Source organism: Bufo bufo, chromosome 6 (assembly GCF_905171765.1).
Source record: "Bufo bufo chromosome 6, aBufBuf1.1, whole genome shotgun sequence".
Taxonomy (NCBI): Eukaryota; Metazoa; Chordata; class Amphibia; order Anura; family Bufonidae; genus Bufo; species Bufo bufo.
Window position 1 is genome coordinate 151,196,813 of NC_053394.1, and position 22,879 is coordinate 151,219,691.

The 22,879-nt window shown below is 44.9% G+C and overlaps 1 protein-coding gene across 2 annotated transcripts; it reads right to left on the bottom strand.

Annotated features, from left to right (window-relative positions):
- Positions 1-374: 374 nt before the first annotated feature.
- SPATA2 (spermatogenesis associated 2) lies at positions 375-21,811 on the bottom strand. 2 transcript variants are annotated; one of them, XM_040435392.1, is made up of 3 exons: positions 21,737-21,811; positions 12,494-12,922; positions 375-2,210 (listed from the first exon to the last, which is right to left on the bottom strand). In XM_040435392.1, exons 2-3 carry the CDS (start codon positions 12,809-12,811, stop codon positions 957-959), a joined length of 1,572 nt encoding a protein of 523 aa, XP_040291326.1. In that variant the 5' UTR covers positions 12,812-12,922; positions 21,737-21,811; the 3' UTR covers positions 375-956. The 2 variants fall into 2 exon arrangements, with proteins under 2 accessions (XP_040291326.1, XP_040291325.1); XM_040435391.1 differs by having other exon boundaries at positions 21,662-21,775.
- Positions 21,812-22,879: the final 1,068 nt, after the last annotated feature.

Genomic DNA, 22,879 nt, shown 5'->3' on the forward strand with positions numbered 1-22,879 from the left:
GGGCGGCAAAAAAATAAATAAATAAAGCATCTGCAAATACACCTCAATCCAATTTTATTTAGGATTTTCAATACGCTGATAAATTTCTCTGTGCAACAAACCATGGAAGAGGACATCAATTTAACTGTTTTATAGAGAAATCTGAAAAGTTATACATACCAACTTTAACTGCGATAAAAAAATTCCCGCATTTACAGGAGATATATATATATTTCCCACTAACCTATAGTATACACAGTAAGACTGCCATAGATCATAATAAAAGGGAACAACAGCAAGACACTGAACCTTAAATACCATTTGGCAGGGTCACTGCATGCAAACCAGACATGAACCACCAAGTTAAATAACTGGATCAAGAGATTATTATTATATTTTTATTCTAATAAAATCCTGGGAAACAAAAGAAAAAGAAAGAAATTGCATTGCGGATGGAGATGATCTGCACGAATTTCAAATATACATCTGCAACTAGAAAAAAAATTAAAAAAAACTTTCTGCCTCTTAGAATTGTTTCCTGTGACATGCTTACCTAACAAATCCTTGAAAGTGCTCACTTGCTATAAAAATTAACTTCGGAACCAGGAAAGGAGGGGAGCAACACTGGGGAAGCGCTTCTCTAAGAATCCAAACCACACAATGGCTTTTTATATATAGAAATATCAATCTTTCTAAACAGATTTTAGCTTCTGCTTTGAAAGGATTTTAATTTAAATAGCAAGCCTAAGGATTTATTGCACCACGGTATAGCAGCAAGGTGTGTAAGTAACCACAAAACACTGATTGGGATCTCCTCCCTGAACCCTACCATGTGGTTCTTGTTCTAGCGGTCAGTGGGATATTCCAGTTCAGAGGTCCTTTCCTTTAGCCCTTTTTTCAAAGGAAGGGAAAAAAATAATAATAAAAAATAATAATAACGAAGAAAAAAAATAAAATTTAAAAAAGAATTTGCGCATTTATCTGTACACAAGGTGGGACAGTTGAGAGGATTTATAGTTTAGCTGATTGTTTGGTGCAAACCGGTGATGATCGCTTTTTCGGCAACAATACTCATGAGAGTAGGCAACAACGCAAGCATCGCACGAGACTTTGGAACAAACTGTGCAGGTGTTGGAAGCTCCAGCTCGGTTGCAAAAGCCACAGCGCAGCGTGGTGGAAGGCTTCATTTTGGCGTTCTGCTGAGACGCGCGTTCCTGGGATGATGTCCCATACGAAGACTTCTCTCGCAGTGCTGAGCCGGAGGAGGAGTAGCCGTCATTCTGTACAGTAGTTTTGATCGACAGGTTGTTCTGCTTTAGCAAAGGGCCATCGGGTCTGTAGATAAGTATACTGTCGCACTTTTGGCATATTGGGCCACCAGAGGATACGCCGCAGTTTTGGCACTTCATGAATACGGTCTCTTTGGCTACATGAGAACGCTTGTGAAAAGATGGGTTCATCTTGTTTTCCAACAGCCAAGAGTCAGGCTTGGCCAGCTCCTGCCTCTTCACATTTAGTAGTCTAGAATCCATGTCCGTATACAAGTCTACATCGTCTTCGTTGGGGAAGTAGCCGTATGTAGCGCTGGCTCGTAATAGCCCATTAGGGTTGGAGGAAAGGTTTAAAAATTCATCAGAGCAGCCATGCAGAGAGCTGGCCATGTTCAGAAGGGAGTGTGGGGGACGTATAATTTCATCTTTGAGATCGTCTTCGGCATCTACCAGGATAGGCTCCTTTCGCAGGCTCAGGGATGCGGTAAGCGGGGGCTTGTTCTTGCTGTCCCAGTAGCTGTCGTAGGTGTCAACGGACTTGGATGGTTTTGTTACCTTCTGCTTAAAATAATCCTTGGATGGCGCCCTCTCACTGGCAGATTTCTGCAGAACCATCCTAGCCATGGATATGTTTAAGGATTCCTTGCACTCCACTCGTCTCTTCATTTCGTCCGTGCAGCCCCTGACGTCCTCATTGCTGCTCTTACGCTCATTTACCACGTCCACTTCCAAGTAGCCTTTATCCTTTACCTGCAGGTAGATTTCCAGTAGAAGTTCACATTCAACTCGGGCTAGAAAAAGTTCAAAGGAGACTCTTTTGACTTGCGTGGTGTCCACATGGTCTTTCAGTCTGTAAACTGTCCCTTGTTCTTGTACATAACCCATATGGTTCAATATGTGCCGGATGTCGTCATCGATTAAAGCAGCTCTCACATAATATACAAAAGGCCCAGTGTATGTCTGGTGAGGAAACAAGAAAATGTTAGGGACCGACAGAACAACAGAGCAGCACAAACACACAGCCTTATCAATGTCTGGCAAGGCACTGAGCAAAACCAGCAAAAACTCAATTATAAGCTTAAAGGGAACCTGTCACTGGGATTTTGTGTATAGAGTTGAGGACATGGATTGCTAGATGACCACTAGCACATCCGCAATATCCAGTCCCCATAGCTCTGTGTGCTTTTATTGTGTCAAAAAACAATTTAATAGATATGTAAATGAGGCTACTAACGTTTCCAGAGCCCAGCCACGCCCACTGTGAAGGGGCCCAGCACTGCCCCGCATCCTTCGAATCTCCTCCTCGCTCCCCGACGTCACAAAGCTAAACAGCCATAATCTCGCGATGCGCGAGCTAGCGCATGCGCAGTGTCAGCATAGTGTTCCTTCCCTGTGCTGGCATCAGCCTCAGGGAACGAACCGCGCATGCGCTAGCTCGCACATTGCAAGATCACGGCGCTCTAGCTTTGTGACGTGGAGGAGCAAGGAGGAGATTGAGGACGCGGGCCGGTGCTGGGCTCTGGAAACAATAGTAGCCTCATTTACATATCTATAAAATCGTTTGACACAGTAAAAGCACACACCACTATGGGGACTGGATATTGCGGAAGTGCTAGCAGCCCATGTCCTCAGCTCTATACCCAAAATCCAGGTGACTGATTCCCTTTAAGCCAATGCCACTTGTTTATTATTTATGCAATTTTTAAATCCAAAAATCTGACTGAATTATATCTTCATTGCAGTCATATCTGTGATTCTGATACAGAGCTCCAAACACCCTACATAGACATAAGCTTCAATGACCACTAGAGGGAGTTTACGGAACTTTGTTATACTTGAGACTCCATAATAACAGCGCACGTTCAACTCTAGAGGTGGCTGCAATGATTGGTGGAAGTCCTACCTCTGGGACCATAACAGATCCCGAGATTGAGAGGTCCATAGTTAGAGGACTACAGTTCTTTGCAGAGTCATGTGGCTGTGCAGCATTCGTTTACAGAGCCCAGATCCCCACTGATTATAAAGTAATAGCATATCACTAAGTTATATGCCATCACTTTACAAGATGAGAATAGCTCTTTAAATCTATAAAATATATAGATGATGCAGCAACATTTCTTCAATTCCACACCAAGAACTGTGGGGGAGACTTAATATGGCTGTACAAAAGGTTTTCTTAGGAGCTTTTAGCCTTTTCAAATGTCCTTGCCACTTTGCCAATAAGTGGGCAGCACATGTGTAGGAGGAAGCGCTTTGTGGACAAGATCTCCACGGACGGACTCATTTTAAAAAACATCTGTCACCATGATCAATCCTATTAAACCAGTCATACTGTCCGGTATGGTTGATCATAGTGACTAAAGTGAGCCCTCTCTCTTTGCAATCAGTATCACCAATGAACAGGAATTCTCATTTTTAATACTTATATGCAAATGAGGTGCTTGGAGCAGCAAGGGTCTGGCCTGGCCCCCAGGAGCACACTTCACCTCTGCCTCTCCCTGTTGCCACTACCCCTCCCAGTGCGATTGACAGGACCACACATCCTCACTGCTTCGATGCCTGGCCCTGAAATTTCACACATGTACTATTGCTGTGAAGAGCTCATGCTGCTATTCCTGCTATCTGATCTTAAAAGGGGTTGTCTCACTTCGGTAAGTGGCATTTATCATGCCGAGAAAGTTAATACAAGCCACTTACTAATGTATTGTGATTGTCCATATTGCCTCCTTTGCTGGCTGGATTCATTTTTCCATCACATTATACACTGCTCGTATCCAGCATCGACCACCCTGCAATCCATCAGTGGTTGTCATGCTTGCACCCTATAGGAAAAAGCACTACCCTATGTGCGCTCCCATGGTCCCCGCCACCAGAGAGGCATGACCACCACTGATGGATTGCAGGGTGGTCTGTAACCATGGAAACGAGCAGTGTATAATGTGATGGAAAAATGAATCCAGCCAGCAAAGGAAGCAATATGGATAATAACAATACATTAGTAAGTGGCTTGTAATAACTTTCTCTACATGATAAATGCCACTTACTGAAGTGAGACAACGCCTTTAACTGCACATGCATACGTGATAGTGCCGCCGGCACATGCGCAAGATATCAGGGCCAGGCATGGGAAGAGTGAGGATGCCTGGCCCTGTCAATCTCACTTGAAAAGAAAAAGGGCTCATTTTAGCCACCATGATCACCCAGTCAGGCAATAAGCCTGGTTTATCAGGACTGATCATGGTGACAGATGTTCTTTTAACGAGTCGAGCAGCAGAGATTCCGCCGATGACCCACCTCCTCCTACCCACGTACCGCAAAATTTTTGGAAAAATGGCAAGGGCAAAACTGGAAATTGCAGAAAGCTGGCTGGAGCAAATATCATTTCTGGCACATGGCAAACACGAAGTGCACCACAATTAACATGCGTTCCCCCTTAAAGGGGTTCTGCAATTTGTTTAAACTGATGATCTACCCTCTGGATAGATCAGCAGCATCTGATCGGCGGGGGTCTGACACCCGGGACCCCCGCCGATCAGCTGTTTGAGAAGGCAGCGGCGCGGCCTTCTCACCGTTTACCGCTGGCCCACTGACGTCCCGACTAGTATCAACTAGCGTGGGTGGGGCTAAGCTCTGTTCATTTGAATTGAGTTTAGCCCCGCCCACGCTAGTTGATACTAGTCGTGACGTCACTGGGCCAGCGGTAAACAGTGAGAAGGCCGCGCCGCTGCCTTCTCAAACAGCTGATCGGCGGGGGTCCTGAGTGTCGGACCCCCGCCGGTCAGAAGCTGATGATCTATCCAGAGGATAGATCAGTTTAAACAAAGTGCAGAACCCAAAGTGCAGAACCCCTTTAATAACCACTTCACTTCTCATGCCAGAACAGGAAAGATTTTGACCGGTGCACACAAGGCCAGAAAGAATAAATTTTACTGAGGAATTTTGAGCTACTGCCTGTATTTGAGTCCACCAGCAGAATAGTGAGTTCATCTTTGGAGTGTATGTGTACATTACTTATCCTGAGTTACATCCTCTTATTATACTCCAGAGCTGCACTCTGCCGTCTCAGAGCGGACCTCTCCAAGCAATTCAAGAATGATCTGATGATCTTTGGGAAAGTTGTGCAAAATGTCATCTTTACACCAAGCATCCTATTTCATTACAGGAACTCAGCTAAAATAGCAGTGGTATGCCTGCTGACAGCTTCCAATAATGACCAGCAGAATTCTAACAGCAGCTCTGGAGTATAATACAGGTTGTAACTTTCAGTCAGTATAAGATAAGGAATCTGTTTACAAAGTGACTTTTTATTGAGATTTATTCTAAAAGCAACTGTAAAACCCTGTCCGGGGTGAACTTTTACTTTGAAGTGCTCAGTACAACAGTCCACATTCTATCAGCTGATGAGTAGTTCAAAAGACTCTGAGAATAGGAGACAACCCATAAAGGCCATATACCTTCAATAGCTGTCAGCCATTGCTTCCAGCTCATTTAATGTTTGTGTGCGTCGTTAAAAGATATCCCCTATAAGGGTCCATTCACACGTCCACAAAATGGGTCCGCATCAGTTCCGCAATTTTGCGGAAAGGGTGCAGACCCATTCATTTTCAATGGGGCCGGAATATGCTCTGCGCATCCGCATTTGCAGATCCACACTTCCGCATCTGTGCTTCCGTTTCCGCAAAAAAAATAGAACATGTCCTATTCTTGTCCGCAATTGGCATTTTCTATTATAGTACCATACCAGTGATGTGCGGTCCGCAAATTGCGGAATGCACATTGCCAGTGTCCGTGTTTTGCGGATCCGCAAAACACTTACGGACGTGTGAATGGACCCTAACAGTGACATCTACAGTACCCTGCCCCCCCAGAGTGCCTCGCCTCCTTAAAATGGGACATTTACAACAGCCTGCCCCTTTAACAGCGAGTTCCACAGCACCCAACCCCCTTGACAGTGACCCCCATAGGGGCGTGCCCCCTTAACAGTGAACTCTACAGCACTCGCCCCTTTAGTAGTGACCTCCACAGCAGCCGCCCCTGTAACAGTGACCTCTACAGTACCCAGTCTCCTTAACAGTGATTTCACAATAACCCGCCCCCTTAACAGTGACCTCCACAGAGCTCCGCTCCCTTAAAATGTCACTTCCACAACACCCTGCCCTTTTAACAGTGAACTCCATAGCGGACTGTCCCCTTACTTTTGACCTCCACCGTTCCCTACCCCTTTAACAGAGACCTCCACAGCGCTCGCACCTTTCACAGTGACCTCCACAGCCGCTGCCTCCCTATTAATGACCTCCACAGTACCTCATCTCCTTAACAGTGATTTCCACAACACCCCACCCCCTTAACAATGGGGGGGGGGGGGGGGAATATCTCAGGAACGGTACATGCTAGAGAGCAGAGACCCAGTCTAAAATCTTTCCGGAAACCTGATGTACCCGTGTGCCAAGTTTCATGATAAATGCGACGGTGCGGATTCCTTTAGTGGACATGCATACACTCAGCTTTATATATTAGATTGACATGCTGCAGATTTTAAAATCCGCACAAAAAATCTGTATCGTGTGCATGAGAATTTTAAATTCTCATAAAATACAATGTGCATGACCTACGTTGTGGACTTTCCGCGCAGAAAATCCACACGCAATTCTGATCATGTACATTTAGCCTCAGGGCCTGGGAGCAGTACTGTCTACTATAATTGGGTCAGGCCAGGTCACATTGGGGGCTCACCCATTTTAATTCATGAAAGGAAGGGCCCGTCCACCCCACTCAGCAGGCTGTTTAAATAATACACTGCACAATATAAGGCTACTTTTACACTGGCGTTTCTGGGTCCGCTTGCGAGATCCGTTTTAGGGCTCTCACAATCGGCCCAAAACGGATCAGTTTAGCCCCAATGCATTCTGAATGGATAAGGATCCATTCAGAATGCATCAGTTTGCCTTTGTTCAGCCTCCATTCCGCTCTGGAGGCGGACACCAAAACGCTGCTTGCAGCATTTTGATGTCCGCCTGACGATGCGGAGCCAAACTGATCCGTCCTAACTTACAATGTAAGTGTTGTCATTGTTCATGGTAATGTAAACGGATCCGTTCTGAACGGATACAATCATTTGCATTATAGGTGCGGATCCATCTGTGCAGATACCAGACGGAGTCGCACCTAACGCAGGTGTGAAAGTAGCCTAAGCCGACTGCACGCTATGCGTATCCTGAGGGAGGATGACGTGCAGTTAGCGATAAGTGCCTGCCCGGGAAACAGACCAGAAGGACAGATCAGGAAGGCATGGCGGCAGCAGCAGCTTTCAAATTATGCAGGTATGTGCCCCTGGCCCCTGCCTCATAGCAGAGAATGCCCTCCCTGATCTGCAGGTTCCAGGCATGAAGGCAGGGCAGCTGGGAGAGGAGAGGTAGTGGGGCCAGGGACAGGCAAAGTTGTGAGTGTGCAAGGCAGGCTGCAGCATGCAGCTGATGCCATATAGCCATTCCAGCCATGCTATAGTACAGGAGGCTGGCAGAGGAAGGAGTGGGCAGAGGCTGGGGTGGCTACATGGCAGCTGTGAGGCAGCCATCTTATCCTCTGCCCACTCCTTCCTGTGTCAGCCTTCTGTACTATAGCATGCAGTACATGGCAGCCTCCCCTCTCTGCCCCGCTATTCTTCCACGTACTAGTGCTTATTTTGGCACACTTACATATGCACACATGCATTAAAAAATGGTATCGCTGTGTCCAAAAGTGTCTAGACTATAAAAATATAAATATTTTTCCTGCATGTTGTACTCAGTAACTGAAATCAATAAAAAAAAGCACCTGATTTTAAATTTCACCTTGCCCTCCCATTGCCCCCAAAAAAGATCAGAATAACGGTGATCAAAAAGTTGTACGTACCCCAAAAACGGTAACAATAAAAACTACAGTTTGTCCCACCAAAAAAAGCCCTCATACAGCTCTGTAGACAGAAATATCTTGGCTAGCCGCAGAAGGGGGAGTTGCACAGGAGGGCTAATACATTTGATTGCCAGGCCTCCCACAACAGTATTATACATGCAGTGATAGTATATAGACTCCCCTGGCCAGGCATCTATGTGTAGTCACTTAGGAGACAGGAATAAGCTGCTGGCAAACACTTCCAGCAGCGACTTATCTAAAGTAAGAACCAATAATCAGGCGTGCTGAAATCCAACATGCCCGATCTTTCCATGCCCGATCTTTCCATGCCCGATCTGTCAGTGGAGAGATGGGAAAACCTGTAGATCTCCTGCATCCCTTGCTATCCTCAGTGCTTAGCTTTTTGTTAATCTCAAACACTGTTTAAATATGTGGAATGTATTTTTGCCAGCGGAGGTTGAACAAAATTCTTTACAGAACAGTAAAAATAAGTCTCTTTTTTTTTTAGGTGTTTTTTTAGCCGAAGAGGGGTAGGAAATAAAATGCTGGGCGGCTGTTTCATTTCAGCCCATTACTATCATTTTTCTGTTTATGTAGCTGCATGAGGACTTTATTACTTTTTTAGGGGTTAACAGGAAAAACCAGTTCCTCTCCACTGACTTGCATTTTAAAGTTCACTGAGCGGCATAACTAGGGTGTTACTGTAATTCTACGAGTCAGTATGATTATGGAGATATATGGTAAAATATACATAGTTTTATGTGGTTCTTACTACTTTTGCACAATTATAGCACGTCACGTTATGTCACCACGTTCCAAGAGCCAGAACTCAATTTTGTTGTAGGATTATGAGTAGGGATGAGCGAATCGAGACTTCACGTAATAACTTCATTAATTAATTTGTACTGTAAAAAAAACTATTCCTGAACTCTTGTTCGCTCCCAAGGTTTGAGAGAGTTTGCGAAGAAATAATGTCAGCTCATCGGAGCCGATACATTATTGGAACAAAGTTTTATGCGAAACAACATTAGATGTTTCATCCGAAATCAATTCGCTCATCCCTACTTTGAGGGCTTGTTTTTTGCAGGGTGAGATGTAATTTTAATTTGTACCTTTTTTGGGGGGTATATCGCATTTTCTGATTAAAATTTATTTTTGGGGGCTGAACAGCATAATTCAGTGCAGGGCAAGGGGGAGCCTCGGAACATGAAATGCTCCACTCATTCAAGAGAGAAGAAGGGGTTATGTTAGTTTTTTTTTTTTTTACCTTTTAATGAAAACAAAAGTTTATTTTTTTAAACTTTATTCTTTTTTTGTCCCACTAGGTGACATGACTTTTATAATTTACAAGAATACCCTGTATATCTAAGCATTATAGTTTATCACAATTTATCTAATAGTCATACAGTCATGTCTGTGGAGGCTCCAATCCTGGTTTTGGCTCACAATCACTGACGTGTGAATAAGGCTTTACAAAGAGAATGCTATCACTGACAACAGCCAAATTGGCCATCTTCAGCTCACAACCAGCAGAGATTAGATTTAAAGAGGGTTGTTCACTTTTTTTAATATTAACTACCTATCCTCAGAATAGGTCATCAATATCAGATTGGGGGGGCGGTGGATGACGACGACGACTCCTGGCATTCCCGCCGATCAGCTGTTTGAAGAGAAAGCCGACTTCTCTTCATCGTTTACCTGCTCGCCATCGCAACGGTGAGCAGGTGAAATTACAACACAGCTGTCCCATTCACTTGAACAAGAAGGGAACCGTACCATTGAAGTGAATGGGACGGGGCTTAGTTGTAATTAGACCTGCTCGCTGTTGCAATTGTGAAGGCAGCACTTGTATGAGTGCCGCTTTTGCTTCAAACAGCTTATGGGTGGGGGAGCCGGGAGATATGCGCGTGCACCCCCCCGTCGATCTGAGCTGCTCTGCCTCTAAGAAAAAAAAGGGCTTTCATCCAGCAGACAAACACACGCTGCAGACGTCTGCTGGGTGAAGACCCGCCCCTCACATTACCCGGCATAGAGGGTGGGCGTGGCTTGTGCTCCCGCTTCCAGCAGTCTGGCAAGTTTTGGAGTCGAGTCTGTGCTGTGGCGCTGAGCTGCTGGAGACACTTCAACTAGGGCCACACAGTCCACGGCTGATAACACGAGGCGAGTCACCCGTATGCAGATTTATTAGTGTGTTTTATAGGACTGGGTCCTTATGGGGTCACAAGGAGAAGGCAGAGATCCGTAAGAACAAGTATAAGCACCGGCTGTGCTGCTTTAACACTCGCTGTCCTGGTCTGCATAGCACTGCCGAGGTCGCATAGCATTATATTGATTTATGATGCTATGTAACTCTTAGAGGTCTGGAATGTACTGGCTAACACTGACCTAATGCGGTCAGTGTTATCCAATACATTCCAGAACTGTAAGGGTTACATAGCATCATAAATCAATATAATGCTCTGCGACCCCGGCAGTGCAGAGCTCCTGCAGACAGACTCCGGTGTGAAACCAGCGCAATCCTATCCATGCACAGACTAATAACCATTTCTGATCATAAATCATCTAATCTATTCCCCTTATTTCACAAGACCAGTATTCACTTCCACATAGGGAATAGCAATCGGATGCCAACCTTCCCGTCAGTCCGTGATGAAACGGTGGGACTCCCCCGGCCTAGGGGTTCGCTCAGCAGTCCCAAGGCACGCAGATTGACAAGGAGAGATTGACGCCTATACTGCGCACGTTCTAGAAAAGGAGGGCGATGTCCGTGCACGGCTCCTTACTGACACGGGGGTGATGGGCATAGAGCCCTTAACTGCTCCTTTCTGTGCCAAAGACATGTGGTAGAGTTAAAGAGGGAAAATGGCACTGAAGCAGCCTATAAGGGGTTAAGCACAGGCTAGTTCAGCTGCCAGAGGAGGTCCCCTAGTTTTCCTACATCTCTGCTTGAGGGCAGTAAATGGAAACCTTTAAGGTTGACATTGACAGACTGAATGTCCATGTCCAGCCACAGTTACACAGTGAGCAGCACTAGAATATGGGCAATCTTTCCTCAAGAAACAACAGCAAACAAGAGGTTTTCATTCACTGACCGGCAAGCAGAGGGGTTGAGAATAAAGAGTAAAGCTTGTGTAGTATTATATTTTTAGCTGTTATATTTTTTTCTTGATGTAAAAAAAAAAAAAAAAAAAAAAAAAAAAAAAAAGCTGCCCTCCCCCACTGTCATGCTGGTCCCGTCAACACGTGATGCCTGCTGATGTGGTCACTGGTTGCAGTGGTGACTCAAGTGATTGGCCTTTTAAGGAGTGCAGTGGGGATAGTTTTTTTGAACCCATTCTGTGTCACATATAGAATAATACTGGTTTGAAACCCCTTAAAGAAAAATATAAAAATTACTCCTTAAGGGGTTTGGATACACTAATTTCTGGACCTCAGACTGGCAGGACCTTTGTTGGTGATCAAACTTGCCTGATGCCCAGTGCTGGATCCCGCCTCATTTGCCCCCCAGCCTTTGTTGCTTGTCTTGGGTCCCTTCATGAAAACCTCCTATTTGACGGTGTTACAGCCAATGACTGACCACTGCTTCCCATGCATTATGTTAAATGGTCATGTGATGCAAGGGGAGCAGATCTCCACCGTGGGCAGAGATTGTCTTGATGCCACTGCAGCCAAACATTTTCATGGAGAAGCCCAAGACAAGCAGCGGAGGCCAGGAAGCGAATGAGCCGGGACCCAGCACCTAGGGATTATCAACGCGAATCTGGCTAGTCTGACAGGTCATGGAAATGAGTGTACAACTCCTTAAACTGCGTGGGCTGTAGCTTAGAAAACCCCATGCTCCTAAGCATCCCAACTATATTATGTATTTTAAATTTGGCGACTAAAAATTTCATTTGGCTCCTAAATTTTTCAGGTTAGGAGCCAATGGCTCCTTGATATTTTTTTTAGTCTGGAGCCCTGCTATCCTCAGGATAGGTCATCAATATAAAAAGAAACGGACAACCCCTTTAAATGTTTAAAAATTACAAGTTTTAATGAATTTAAGGTTTTCCATTAGCAAACTCGATGGACCCTACTATAGAGAATGGGATGTGTTGGATGCCAGCATTCCCTGGCATATGCCAAATCTGTCAATTCCAGTATTTTGTGCCTATGCCAGAACAGAAAACTGGAATTTGGCCACAGATGCGCACCTAGCTTTAAGCTCATGTTCTGCATTTTGTTTTGTTATTACCAGACAGTTCTGCCAAATGCAGCTGATTCAGCTTACTTTTGTCTTACATGTATGGGCACCATAATGGGGGCCATTTGTGGTTGTTAAATTTGAGTGGGCATCTCAAGCCGGTTCTCACCTTAATATTTTTGTACTCTTTCTTCCAGGGGTAAAGGAATAGGTTAATGCCGATAGTCTCCAGCATAGCTGCTGCATTATGAAGTGAGCGCAGATTGGATGTTCGCAGGGTTTTCAGGGAGTTCTCACAGACTTCATAGAACCTGATCAGCCTGAATCTATAAATGGGATCAATTTTCGGCAGGCTGAGTAAGGCCGAGGCAGCGGTGCGGAGGTATTCATCGCTGACGACTCGCTGCTTACTATCTGAGGCTTCCAGTTTGGATTCGTGGAACTGTACATATTTTCTGAAGAGATCTTCCTTGTACTTTGTATCCATTGAAATGTGGTTCTGGTCGCAGGTCTGCAGTTACCTCATCCAATCCATGGCTTTTCTGCGGCGGCGAGATTCAAGAGACGATGATCAGTCATTCCGCTGAACGTGTGGACCCTGCAGCAGGAGCAACAATTATAACAAACGGTAAGCAGAAGGGAAACCCCAACATGGGGAATAACAGATATTTATATTGCTGGGATGATAACCTCTCTCACCATCACTCTGCTGTGTAAAGGCCGAGCTCAGACCGACATTAAGGTACATAGCCCTCTGTTGGACTTTTAATTGAGGGAAAGGTATTCAAATGTACACTGATTAACCCATTCATTTCAATGAGTCCAAAGCAGCCATCTTTAAACTCTATTTGACCTGTTTTTCATTTGTTTCAGTCTTTTTTTGTAGGAGAGAATAGTGTGGCAAACTGAGCCCATATCACTCCATGTAAAGCTGCCAAATGCAGAACCTAGAAACCCCTCAACCCTGAATCACATGCCTGTGTGTAAACCACCTGAAAATCCCCAACTGCTGCCCCAAACATGCTGCCCCCTACAGCACATGCATTCCTATACAGTGATATGATTAAAAACATAACCGAGCATCACCCCAGATTACAACCATCCAGCTGCCCCATGGGCGGAAGTCGCATCATAGTGTTTTCTAATATACAAATCTACAACCCAGACAACAATCCCGCTTTCACACACGCCGTGCACATCATGTTTAAAGGGGGGCGGAAGAGTCTCTGCTTCTCCTCCCATCTGATAACAGAAATAGTGTACTTTACCTTCCCAACCATCATCTTCTCACAAGCCTGGAATAGCTGATAACGGGGAGCAATAGATTGTCTTTTCTCCATTTTTAGTGCAGCTGATCACATACTGCAGAATCAAGCTACCAATACAAAAGAACATTGGCAGGCTCTACTGGCAATCTAATCTGTTGGAAGGGATCATCCAGCCCCAATTGTACACAGTAGAGGCCATAATCCTGACTTCACCGTAAAAGGCCCTTTACACGGGCCGAGAATCTGCAACATAATTGCTAACGAGTGTCCCTATGAGTGATTATCTGGCGGTGTAAAAGTCATTTGCCGGCAATTCCACCTGTACGATGAAAATGCTGAGACACAGAATCAAGGAATCACAGGGGTGTCCACACCCCATCAACCGAGAAAACAGAAGTTTTTTTGTGATGTAAAAAAATAAATTTAAAAAAAAATTAAAAAGAAATTGCATACAGAACAACCTTCTATACATTCTGAGGTTGTATAAGCCCTATGGGCTGCTTCACATGACCCTGATCAGCCGCGGCGCCCCTGGAGCAGGAAAATAAAGGACTCAGAAATGACTGCCGATAGCAGTCCAGAATCCTGGTGACAAAGGGGTTGTCCAGTCCTCAGGATAGGCCCGGTGGTCCAACTGGAACCATGCAGGTACAGGGTTACAAGGGTGTAATAGCAACCATAGGCTATACAGGAGGCTCTGTTCGCAGAAAACAATACAGTATCCATCACTATTTAGGATAATGTCACCATAATGGAAACATGGCACCCCTTTATAGTCAAAGGGAGCCGCTGGAGTCTGTCATGTGACAGCGAAACAGAACGAAAGATCAGTGGTAGCTTCAGTAATGTACACAGGCTATATCAGGAACGTACCATTTGGTCCTGATAATCGCTTAGGCTAGTTTCATGCCTGCGGCTGCCTCTCCTGCAGACTGTTCAGGCATAGAATAGTTCTCCAGATATGGCGGACCTCATTGACTATAATGGGGTTCAGCAGAGATCCAGCCGCTATTTGGCAAATATGCCAGCTGGGCAAAAATCACTGAGTGCAGTGTTATTTGTCCGGCAGATTCCTGCCATTCTCTGCCAGAACAGCCAGACGCAGGTAATTTGCCTTAGGCTACTTTCACATTAGCTTATTTTGCGGATCCGTCATGGATGTGCAAAAACGCTTCCATTACAATAATATAACCGCATGCATCCGTCATGAACGGATCCGTTTGCATTATCTGTAACATAGCCAAGACTGATCAGTCATGAAATCCATTGAAAGTCAATTGGGGACGGATCCATTTTCTATTGTGTCAGTGAAAACTCAGTTTTCCTCCGCATCGTCAGGCGGACACCAAAACGAGCGGAATGGAGACTGATTGGAGACAAACTGATGCATTCTGAGCGGATCCTTTTCAATTCAGAATGCACTAGGTCAAAACTGATCAGTTTTGGACCGCTTGTGAGAGCCCTGAACGGATCTCACAAACGGAAAGCCAAAACGCCAGTGTGAAAGTAGCCTAACACGTTACAGGAAGCGAGCACTGCATTTACACTTGGCAATCATCCATTCTATGGGGACGAGTGATCGCTGCTGTGATCATTTGTCCCCATACAGAATCATTGTTTCTGTGCAGCAGTACCCTTATATGAGATAAAGAGATTTAGATTCCTCAGTGGTTGATACCTTTTAATGGCTAACGGAAAAGATTATATATTTACTGGCTAAGGGCACATGGACACAAATGTGTTTTCTTTCCGTGTCCGTCCCTTTTGCGGACCTACTGAAATGAATTGTTCAGCATACGTTACACAAAAAAAAACAAAGTTACTCCCAAGTGCATTCCGTTTCCGTATGTCCATTCCGCCAAAAAATTGAATATGTCCTATTATTATCCGCATTACAGACAAGGATAGTACTGTTCTATTAGGGGCTAGCTGTTAAAAAAATCAGCCAGAAAATACACGGGTGCAGATTTTCACAAAGGTACGGATTTTATTCCAGATTACATCACCCACTGAAATAAATGGTTACATTCCGCTTTAGAAAAACTGCAACACATCATTTAACACAGCTGAATCTTATTCACACAGGGCAGGGATGGACCCTTTAAACCCCATGTCGGGGAAATCGCTATGCTGCTTATTTTCTGGCAGATTTTTCCACCACGTGTTAAGACATCAGCGCTTGCAGTAGCACCACGCCCTCCTCTCTGCTTACCAAGCGCAGTGTTGTACATTGTATAGCGGCTGTACTTGGTATCGCAGCTCAGCTCCACTCACTTTAATGGGGTTGAGCTGTGCCTAGGCTGCGTGATGTCACAGGCCTAGGAAAAACTGGAGAAGGCCGCAGCGCTGCTGCGAGCACTGCTGCCTTCTCAAACAGCTGATTGGCAGAGGTCCCCGGTGTTGGACCGCCACAGATCAGACACTCAGTAAAAACTCTTGGAAAACCCCTTTTAGCCAATGTGTTGTGTGGTATTGAACAAACCTTGCTTTAATAATTAAGCAAATTAGAGCCTACAGGGTTTTTTCCGGGTGCTCAATCTTGAAGATATGTCATCAATATCAGATCAGTGGGAGGCCAACTCCCAGCAGCTGGAAGAGGCCAGGGCTCTCCGGCGAGTGCTGCGGCCTTTTCCAAGGCCAATGACGTCACGTTGATCGGTCACATGACATGGCCCATGTGCTGCACATTCCCATTCAAGTGAATGAGCCTGAACTGCGACACCAAGCAGAGAAGTTATGCAATGGACGGTGCTGTGCTTGGTGAGCGGCGAGGAGTGCCACAGTTGATCAGCGGGGGTTCCAGGTGTCAGACCCCCACTGATCAGATATTGATTACCATTGTTGAACTATCCTCAGAATAGGCAAGCACCTGGAAAACACCTTTAACCCTTAGGCTACATGTATCGCGCTGGTGTGATGTGTAAACATGACGCCTGCTCGCACGTGCAGCGGGCATCATGGCCTGCAGATCTGCATCATGGCCTGCAAACCTGCGGCTAATTACCATGACCGGCAATAATGCCGATCACAGCAATTAAATGCTTTAGATGCCATGATCAAGTGAGATCACGGCATCTAAATGCGCAAAAACCCGGAAGCTCACGCTTCCTACCTATGCCCCGTGTGTCCAATCCGGGCATAGAAAGTTGCGCTGAATACTGGTAGCTTTACTGAGTAAGCTAGCAGTATTCAAACTGCAAGTCTTATTTTGGTCACCAGATGGCAGGCCAGGATAAGAAATGAGCAAAAGTGAGAAAAATAAGCTAATAAATTCCTGATAAACCAAAATATTTTTTTTTAATAAGCTCATATATGAGGCACATAATGATCACAAAAAATAAAAACATTTAAAAAAATATATAAAAGTTTAAAATCACCCCCTTTCCGTATAATAAAAAAATAAATACCTAAATAACAATAAATATAAACATCATGGGTATCACCAGGAGCGAAAATGTCCATACTATTAAAATAGAAAAAAAAAAATTCCAACACGATGAATGGCGTAACGGAAAAAAAGTGTCAAAATGGCCAATATGCCATTTTTTCATTGCTTCTCTTACACAATTTTTTTTTATAAAATGTGATCAAAAAGTAACACATACTCTAAAATGGTATCAATTAAAAGTACAGATGTTGTTCCGCAAAAAATGAGCCCATAAACAGCTCAGTAGGCATAAGTATAAAAAAGTCATGCGGGTCAGAATATGTGAATATAAAAAAAATATATATTTTTACACTATTTAGACATAAAGAACCTATACATATGGGGTATCGTTGTAACCGTACTGACCCAGACAAATCCTGTAAAATGGTGGAGAGATTGCGTTTTTTTCCCCCAATTTCACCCCATTTGGAATTTTTTTTACAGCTTCCCACAACATTTTATGCCATAATTAATGGCCCTCATACAGCTATGAGACCGAAAAAAAATAAAAAAAATAATAAGTTATGGCTCACGGAAAATAGGGAAGAAAAATGAAAACTCAAAAACGAAAAAACCTCCGGTATCCAAAGGGCTAAAGGGAACCTGTCATCAACTTTATGCTGCCCATACTAAGGCCCCTTTCACACGAGCGAATTTTCCGCGCGGGTGCAATGAGTGACGTGAACACGGAATCTGGCCCCATCCATTTCAATGTGTACATGAGCGTTTTTTTCACGCATCAGTTCTGCGTTGCGTGAAAATCGCAGCATGTTCTATATTCTGCGTTTTTCACGCAACCCTGGCCCCATAGAAGTTAATGGGGCTTCAGTGAAAAACGAATTGCATCCGGAAGCAAATCCCTGCTCTAGCCACTGTCACCTTTGCTCCTCCGCTTAGCCTGATTTCTATTGGTTGTTAAAATGATCGTACTTTTTTGTCTGCAATTTGACAATGATGCTATGACTAAGGTCTTGTAGAAGCTCATAACGCATCAGCAGTTCTATATTGGATTTTACACTGTGACAATAAACTGGCACTTTATGGGTTAACATGGTGCATATAGTAGACCAGTGTGGCACACTTGGTGGTGGAGCGTGGAGTCGGGATCCCACCCCATATATATGATAGAATAAACTCCAGCAAGATTTGCTTTGGTGGTGTTGTTTATTTATTGTAATGCGGCAAAGTAACACTTTGTGTGACGTTTCGGCACAATAGCCTTTTTCAAACACAAGCCGCTCCGGTGGAAGGAGCCATATAATGCTGCGCTGAGGAGAGGTACATAGGCGCCTATACCGATCGCATACAGTTGTATGCTGTACCTCTCCTCAGCGCAGCATTATATGGCTCCTTCCTCCAGAGCGGCTTGTGTTTGAGAAAGGCTATTGTGCCGAAACGTCACACAAAGTGTTACTTTGCCGCATTACAATAAATGAACAACACCAAAGCAAATCTTGCTGGAGTTTATTCTATCACATTAACATGGTGCATGCCATCTTTTGAGGATGATATCAATGTATAATCCAGGGGAACCTGTCTATGTGCAGTCAGTGTCACCCATTGACCAGTATAGGGGAAGCTTAGCTAATACTGTACTAAAACAGACAAATCTAAGAACTAGCTCTATTGGTCCGTCTACAACGAGCAGAATACATTACTATGGATCCGTCTGAGGCATCAAGCACACGACTGTATATTGGGTTCGCATCGGATCCACATTTTTTGCTGATCGGAGGAGGACCCATTTAAAAAAAAAAAAAAGTGTATGCCTGTGACTCAGTTCCACAAAAACAAAAAAAACATGTCCATTTTGCGAACATAGATAAGACATTTCTGTAGAAGGTAAAAATAAAATGGCGAGATAGACACGGACGGTGTCCGTGTTTGGCAGATCCACTGTTTGCGGACTGCAAAACACATACGGTCATGTGCATCAGGCCTGACATGAAGACCTGGCTTGGTAAACTGTAGGAGGCTCCATCCCTATAGCTCCATATAATGGTGGAGCTATAGGATGAAATGTTGGTTTATGCCGTTATGGACAGAATAACTATATGCAGAGTGCAATGTACAGAACTGCAGTAAAGCCCATACACACATAATGTTATTTTTATACCAGAGCTGAGTATACAGGACACATAGCAGTATAAGAGTTCATTTATCCATCAGATGATACGATCTATACACCAGTCTCTGGGTACAATATACAATATAGCAGGAGAATAATCCCTATATGCAACACATAGCATTAGTTATATACCATGCCGAGTCTATAGGGTACAATACACAACACACAGCATTAGCTATATACCATGCCGAGTCTATAGGGTACAATACACAACACATGGCATTAGCTATATACCATGCCGAGTCTATAGGGTACAATACACAGCATTAGCTATATACCATGCCGAGTCTATAGGGTACAATACACAACACATAGCATTAGCTATATACCATGCCGAGTCTATAGGGTACAATACACAACACATGGCATTAGCTATATACCATGCCGAGTCTATAGGGTACAATACACAACACATGGCATTAGCTATATACCATGCCGAGTCTATAGGGTACAATATACAACACACAGCATTAGCTATATACCATGCCGAGTCTATAGGGTACAATACACAACACACAGCATTAGCTATATACCATGCCGAGTCTATAGGGTACAATACACAACACACAGCATTAGCTATATACCATGCCGAGTCTATAGGGTACAATACACAACACACAGCATTAGCTATATACCATGCCGAGTCTATAGGGTACAATATACAACACACAGCATTAGCTATATACCATGCCGAGTCTATAGGGTACAATATACAACACACAGCATTAGCTATATACCATGCCGAGTCTATAGGGTACAATATACAACACACAGCATTAGCTATATACCATGCCGAGTCTATAGGGTACAATATACAACACACAGCATTAGCTATATACCATGCCGAGTCTATAGGGTACAATATACAACACACAGCATTAGCTATATACCATGCCGAGTCTATAGGGTACAATATACAACACACAGCATTAGCTATATACCAGTGCTGAGCCTCTGGGGTACAATATAGCAGGAGAATAATCCCTATATCTAATACATAGCATTAGGAGGAGTAGGAGGGGAGGGGCTGTGGCCACTGCGCCACCAATGAATTCCTGAATACAAATGTAGCTTGCGTGTGCCGACCATATCCCATACCCGGCCTCTATGACTGCACGCTGCAATCCTTCGCAATTAAACCCTCAGGTTCTGAGGGGTTAATTGCGGCGGATTGCAGCGCGCAGTCATAGAGGCCATGTATGGGATATGGTCGGCACACGCAAGCTACATTTGTATTCAGGCATTAACTATATTTATTGGTGGCGCAGTGGCCACAGCCCCTCCCTTCTACTCCCCCTCTTCTATTATATTAATTACGCCCCCCCCCCCCTCCTCCACACAATGAAATCATTGGTGGCAGTGGCCCCAGAGTCTCCCCTCCTCACCCATTGGTGGTGCAGTTGCCGCTTCTGATTGGAGCCCCAGCAGCGTAATCCTGGGGCTCCGATCCGTTGCCATGGCAACCAGGACGCTACTGATGCCCTGGCTGCCATAGTCAGCTCCCTGCTGCTGTGTGCACAAAGCACAGGGCAGCAGGGAGAGTGTGAAGTCCCAGTCACCCTAATGGAGCTCTATTAGGGTGAATATGACAAGGGTTCTAGCCACTAAGGAGGCTAATAGTTATCAAATAAGAAGTTTTAAAAAAAAGTTTACCCCCCCCCAATATAGAAAAAAAATATATCGTATCTCGCACATGCTTCAAATTATATCACAATATAGATTTTAGGCCATATCGCCCACCCCAGGATACAAATCGCTATATCCAATACATCGCATTAGCTATATGCCATGCAGAGTCTCTGGGGTACAATACACACTACAACCAATAATCCCTATATACAACACATAGCATTAGATATATACCAGTGCTGAGTTTTATACAGTAAAATCTAAAAATCAAGCCAAATAATCCACACATCATCACCACCCATATACCAGTGCAGAGCTAATAGCACAGCGGTATAATAACCTTTACAACCATTACATAACTTGCCTATTGAGCACGGCTGAGACGTACAATACAGCAGGATAATTCATTATAGACCATGTGTGAGGTCTATACGATACAATGTACAGTATGGCAGGATTAGGACCCAGAAATCATGGCTTACTTCCCAGGAGCAGGATAATAAACCTTGTAGCTAGTATAGATCATTACCCATATAGCAGAGCTCTGTGTGTAGGATCCAGTGTACAGCAGTAAGTCCCATCCTTCATACATGGCAGGGTCCATAGGGTGCAGTTCCCCCTGTACATCCCCAGGTGTGAGCGCCCATGTAGCAGCACACAGCCGCCTCCTGTCAGGAGCTGCACGGGGGACCAAGACCAGATGACACAGTAATCCCCAGGGCAGGTGCAGGGTCTGGGAAGAGGTGCTGCCCCCTGCCCGGCTCCCTGTCACTCTCCTCCCCCTGACAGGAGTCATAATACACCCAGAATCGGCCTACGGGCGTCTCGAACCCGAACACCTGCCTCGGACAAAACAGCACAGCCTGCGCCGCCTCTCATACGCACCCAGGCCGGGAAAACGTGTTGCAAAACCGGCAACTGCGCTCCCTGTCACATCCCGAGCCGCAGCTTCTCCCTCACCTCCGCCATTATGGAAGAATGCTTCACTCACTTCCTCCTTCATGTGACGTCAGCACGCACACAGCCATGTGCGCGCCCGTCGGCGTGGACCTGTCAGAAGGCGCGTCCCCGAGTCCCTGGCGGGCTGAGTGCGCCTGCGCCTTTGCTACTGGCCCAGAGGGCGAGCCTGAGGAGGCAATCCACTTCGCTTGTCACTTACCTGATAAGAAATTCAGGATGGGGAATGAAATAAAAATAATGCCACTTGTGGTTTTTTAAGCAGGGCAAAAAAAGTGGATAGCTGTCTATGAGACAAAAAAAATACCAGAAAAAAGAGGGGGAAAGAGCCTGGCCCAGAGCATCAGATTTAGGGCTCATGCACACGACCGTATGTATTTTGCGGTCAGCAAAACACGGATCTGTAGCAATGCCTGTCCTTGTCCGCAAAACAGGTAAGAATAGGACATGTTCTATTTTTTTCCAGAAAGGACTTTTTTTTGCAGCCCCATTGAAATGAATGGTTCTGCATAAGGGCCACAAAAAATAACAGACACGGACAAAAAATACATTCGTGTGCACGAGCCCTTAATAGGAGACATGGCGTTATATGTCTAAATCTATAAACTGGCATACGTTGTACATTTATGTCAGGAAATTTTCACCTCAGATGAAAACCTGAAACGCTGCCTCTATACTGCCTTACTCACAGATGTTGTTTGACAGATCCCATAGTGACCCAACGGATCATGCTTATCAACGTGTAATGGAGCATATAGCATATCTATGGAATGCAACACCAGGTGTTGGATGTATATGGCGGTGTGCATAGCTTCATAGTATGTACACACAGTGACCCTGTGTGCCTCTGGTGTCTGCAGTGGTGTAGCGTGGGTTCCCAGCACGCGGGGCAAGCTAAGTATTGCGCCCCCCAACCTGTGGACACACCTCTTTTTATAGATAATGTAGTAGATGTCACTTGCAGCCCTATGTAACACCTCAGATAACGCAGTGATAGCTCTCTGAGTATAGATAATCTAGATCAGGGGTGTCAAACTCAAATTCATCGGGGGCCGCATCAGCAGTTTGGTCCCCCTCAAAGGGCCGGTCCCGGCCTGACCTGCAAGCGCTGACTGGGGTCACATAGCATTATACTGATTTATGATG

Coding starts and splice junctions, on each gene's coding strand:
- SPATA2 (XM_040435392.1), bottom strand. CDS start 12,811: ATGGATACAAAGTACAAGGAAGATCTCTTCAGAAAATATGTACAGTTC. Junction 2,211..12,493: donor AAGAGTACAAAAATATTAAG/GTGAGAACCGGC, acceptor TTTCCTCACCAG/ACATACACTGGGCCTTTTGT.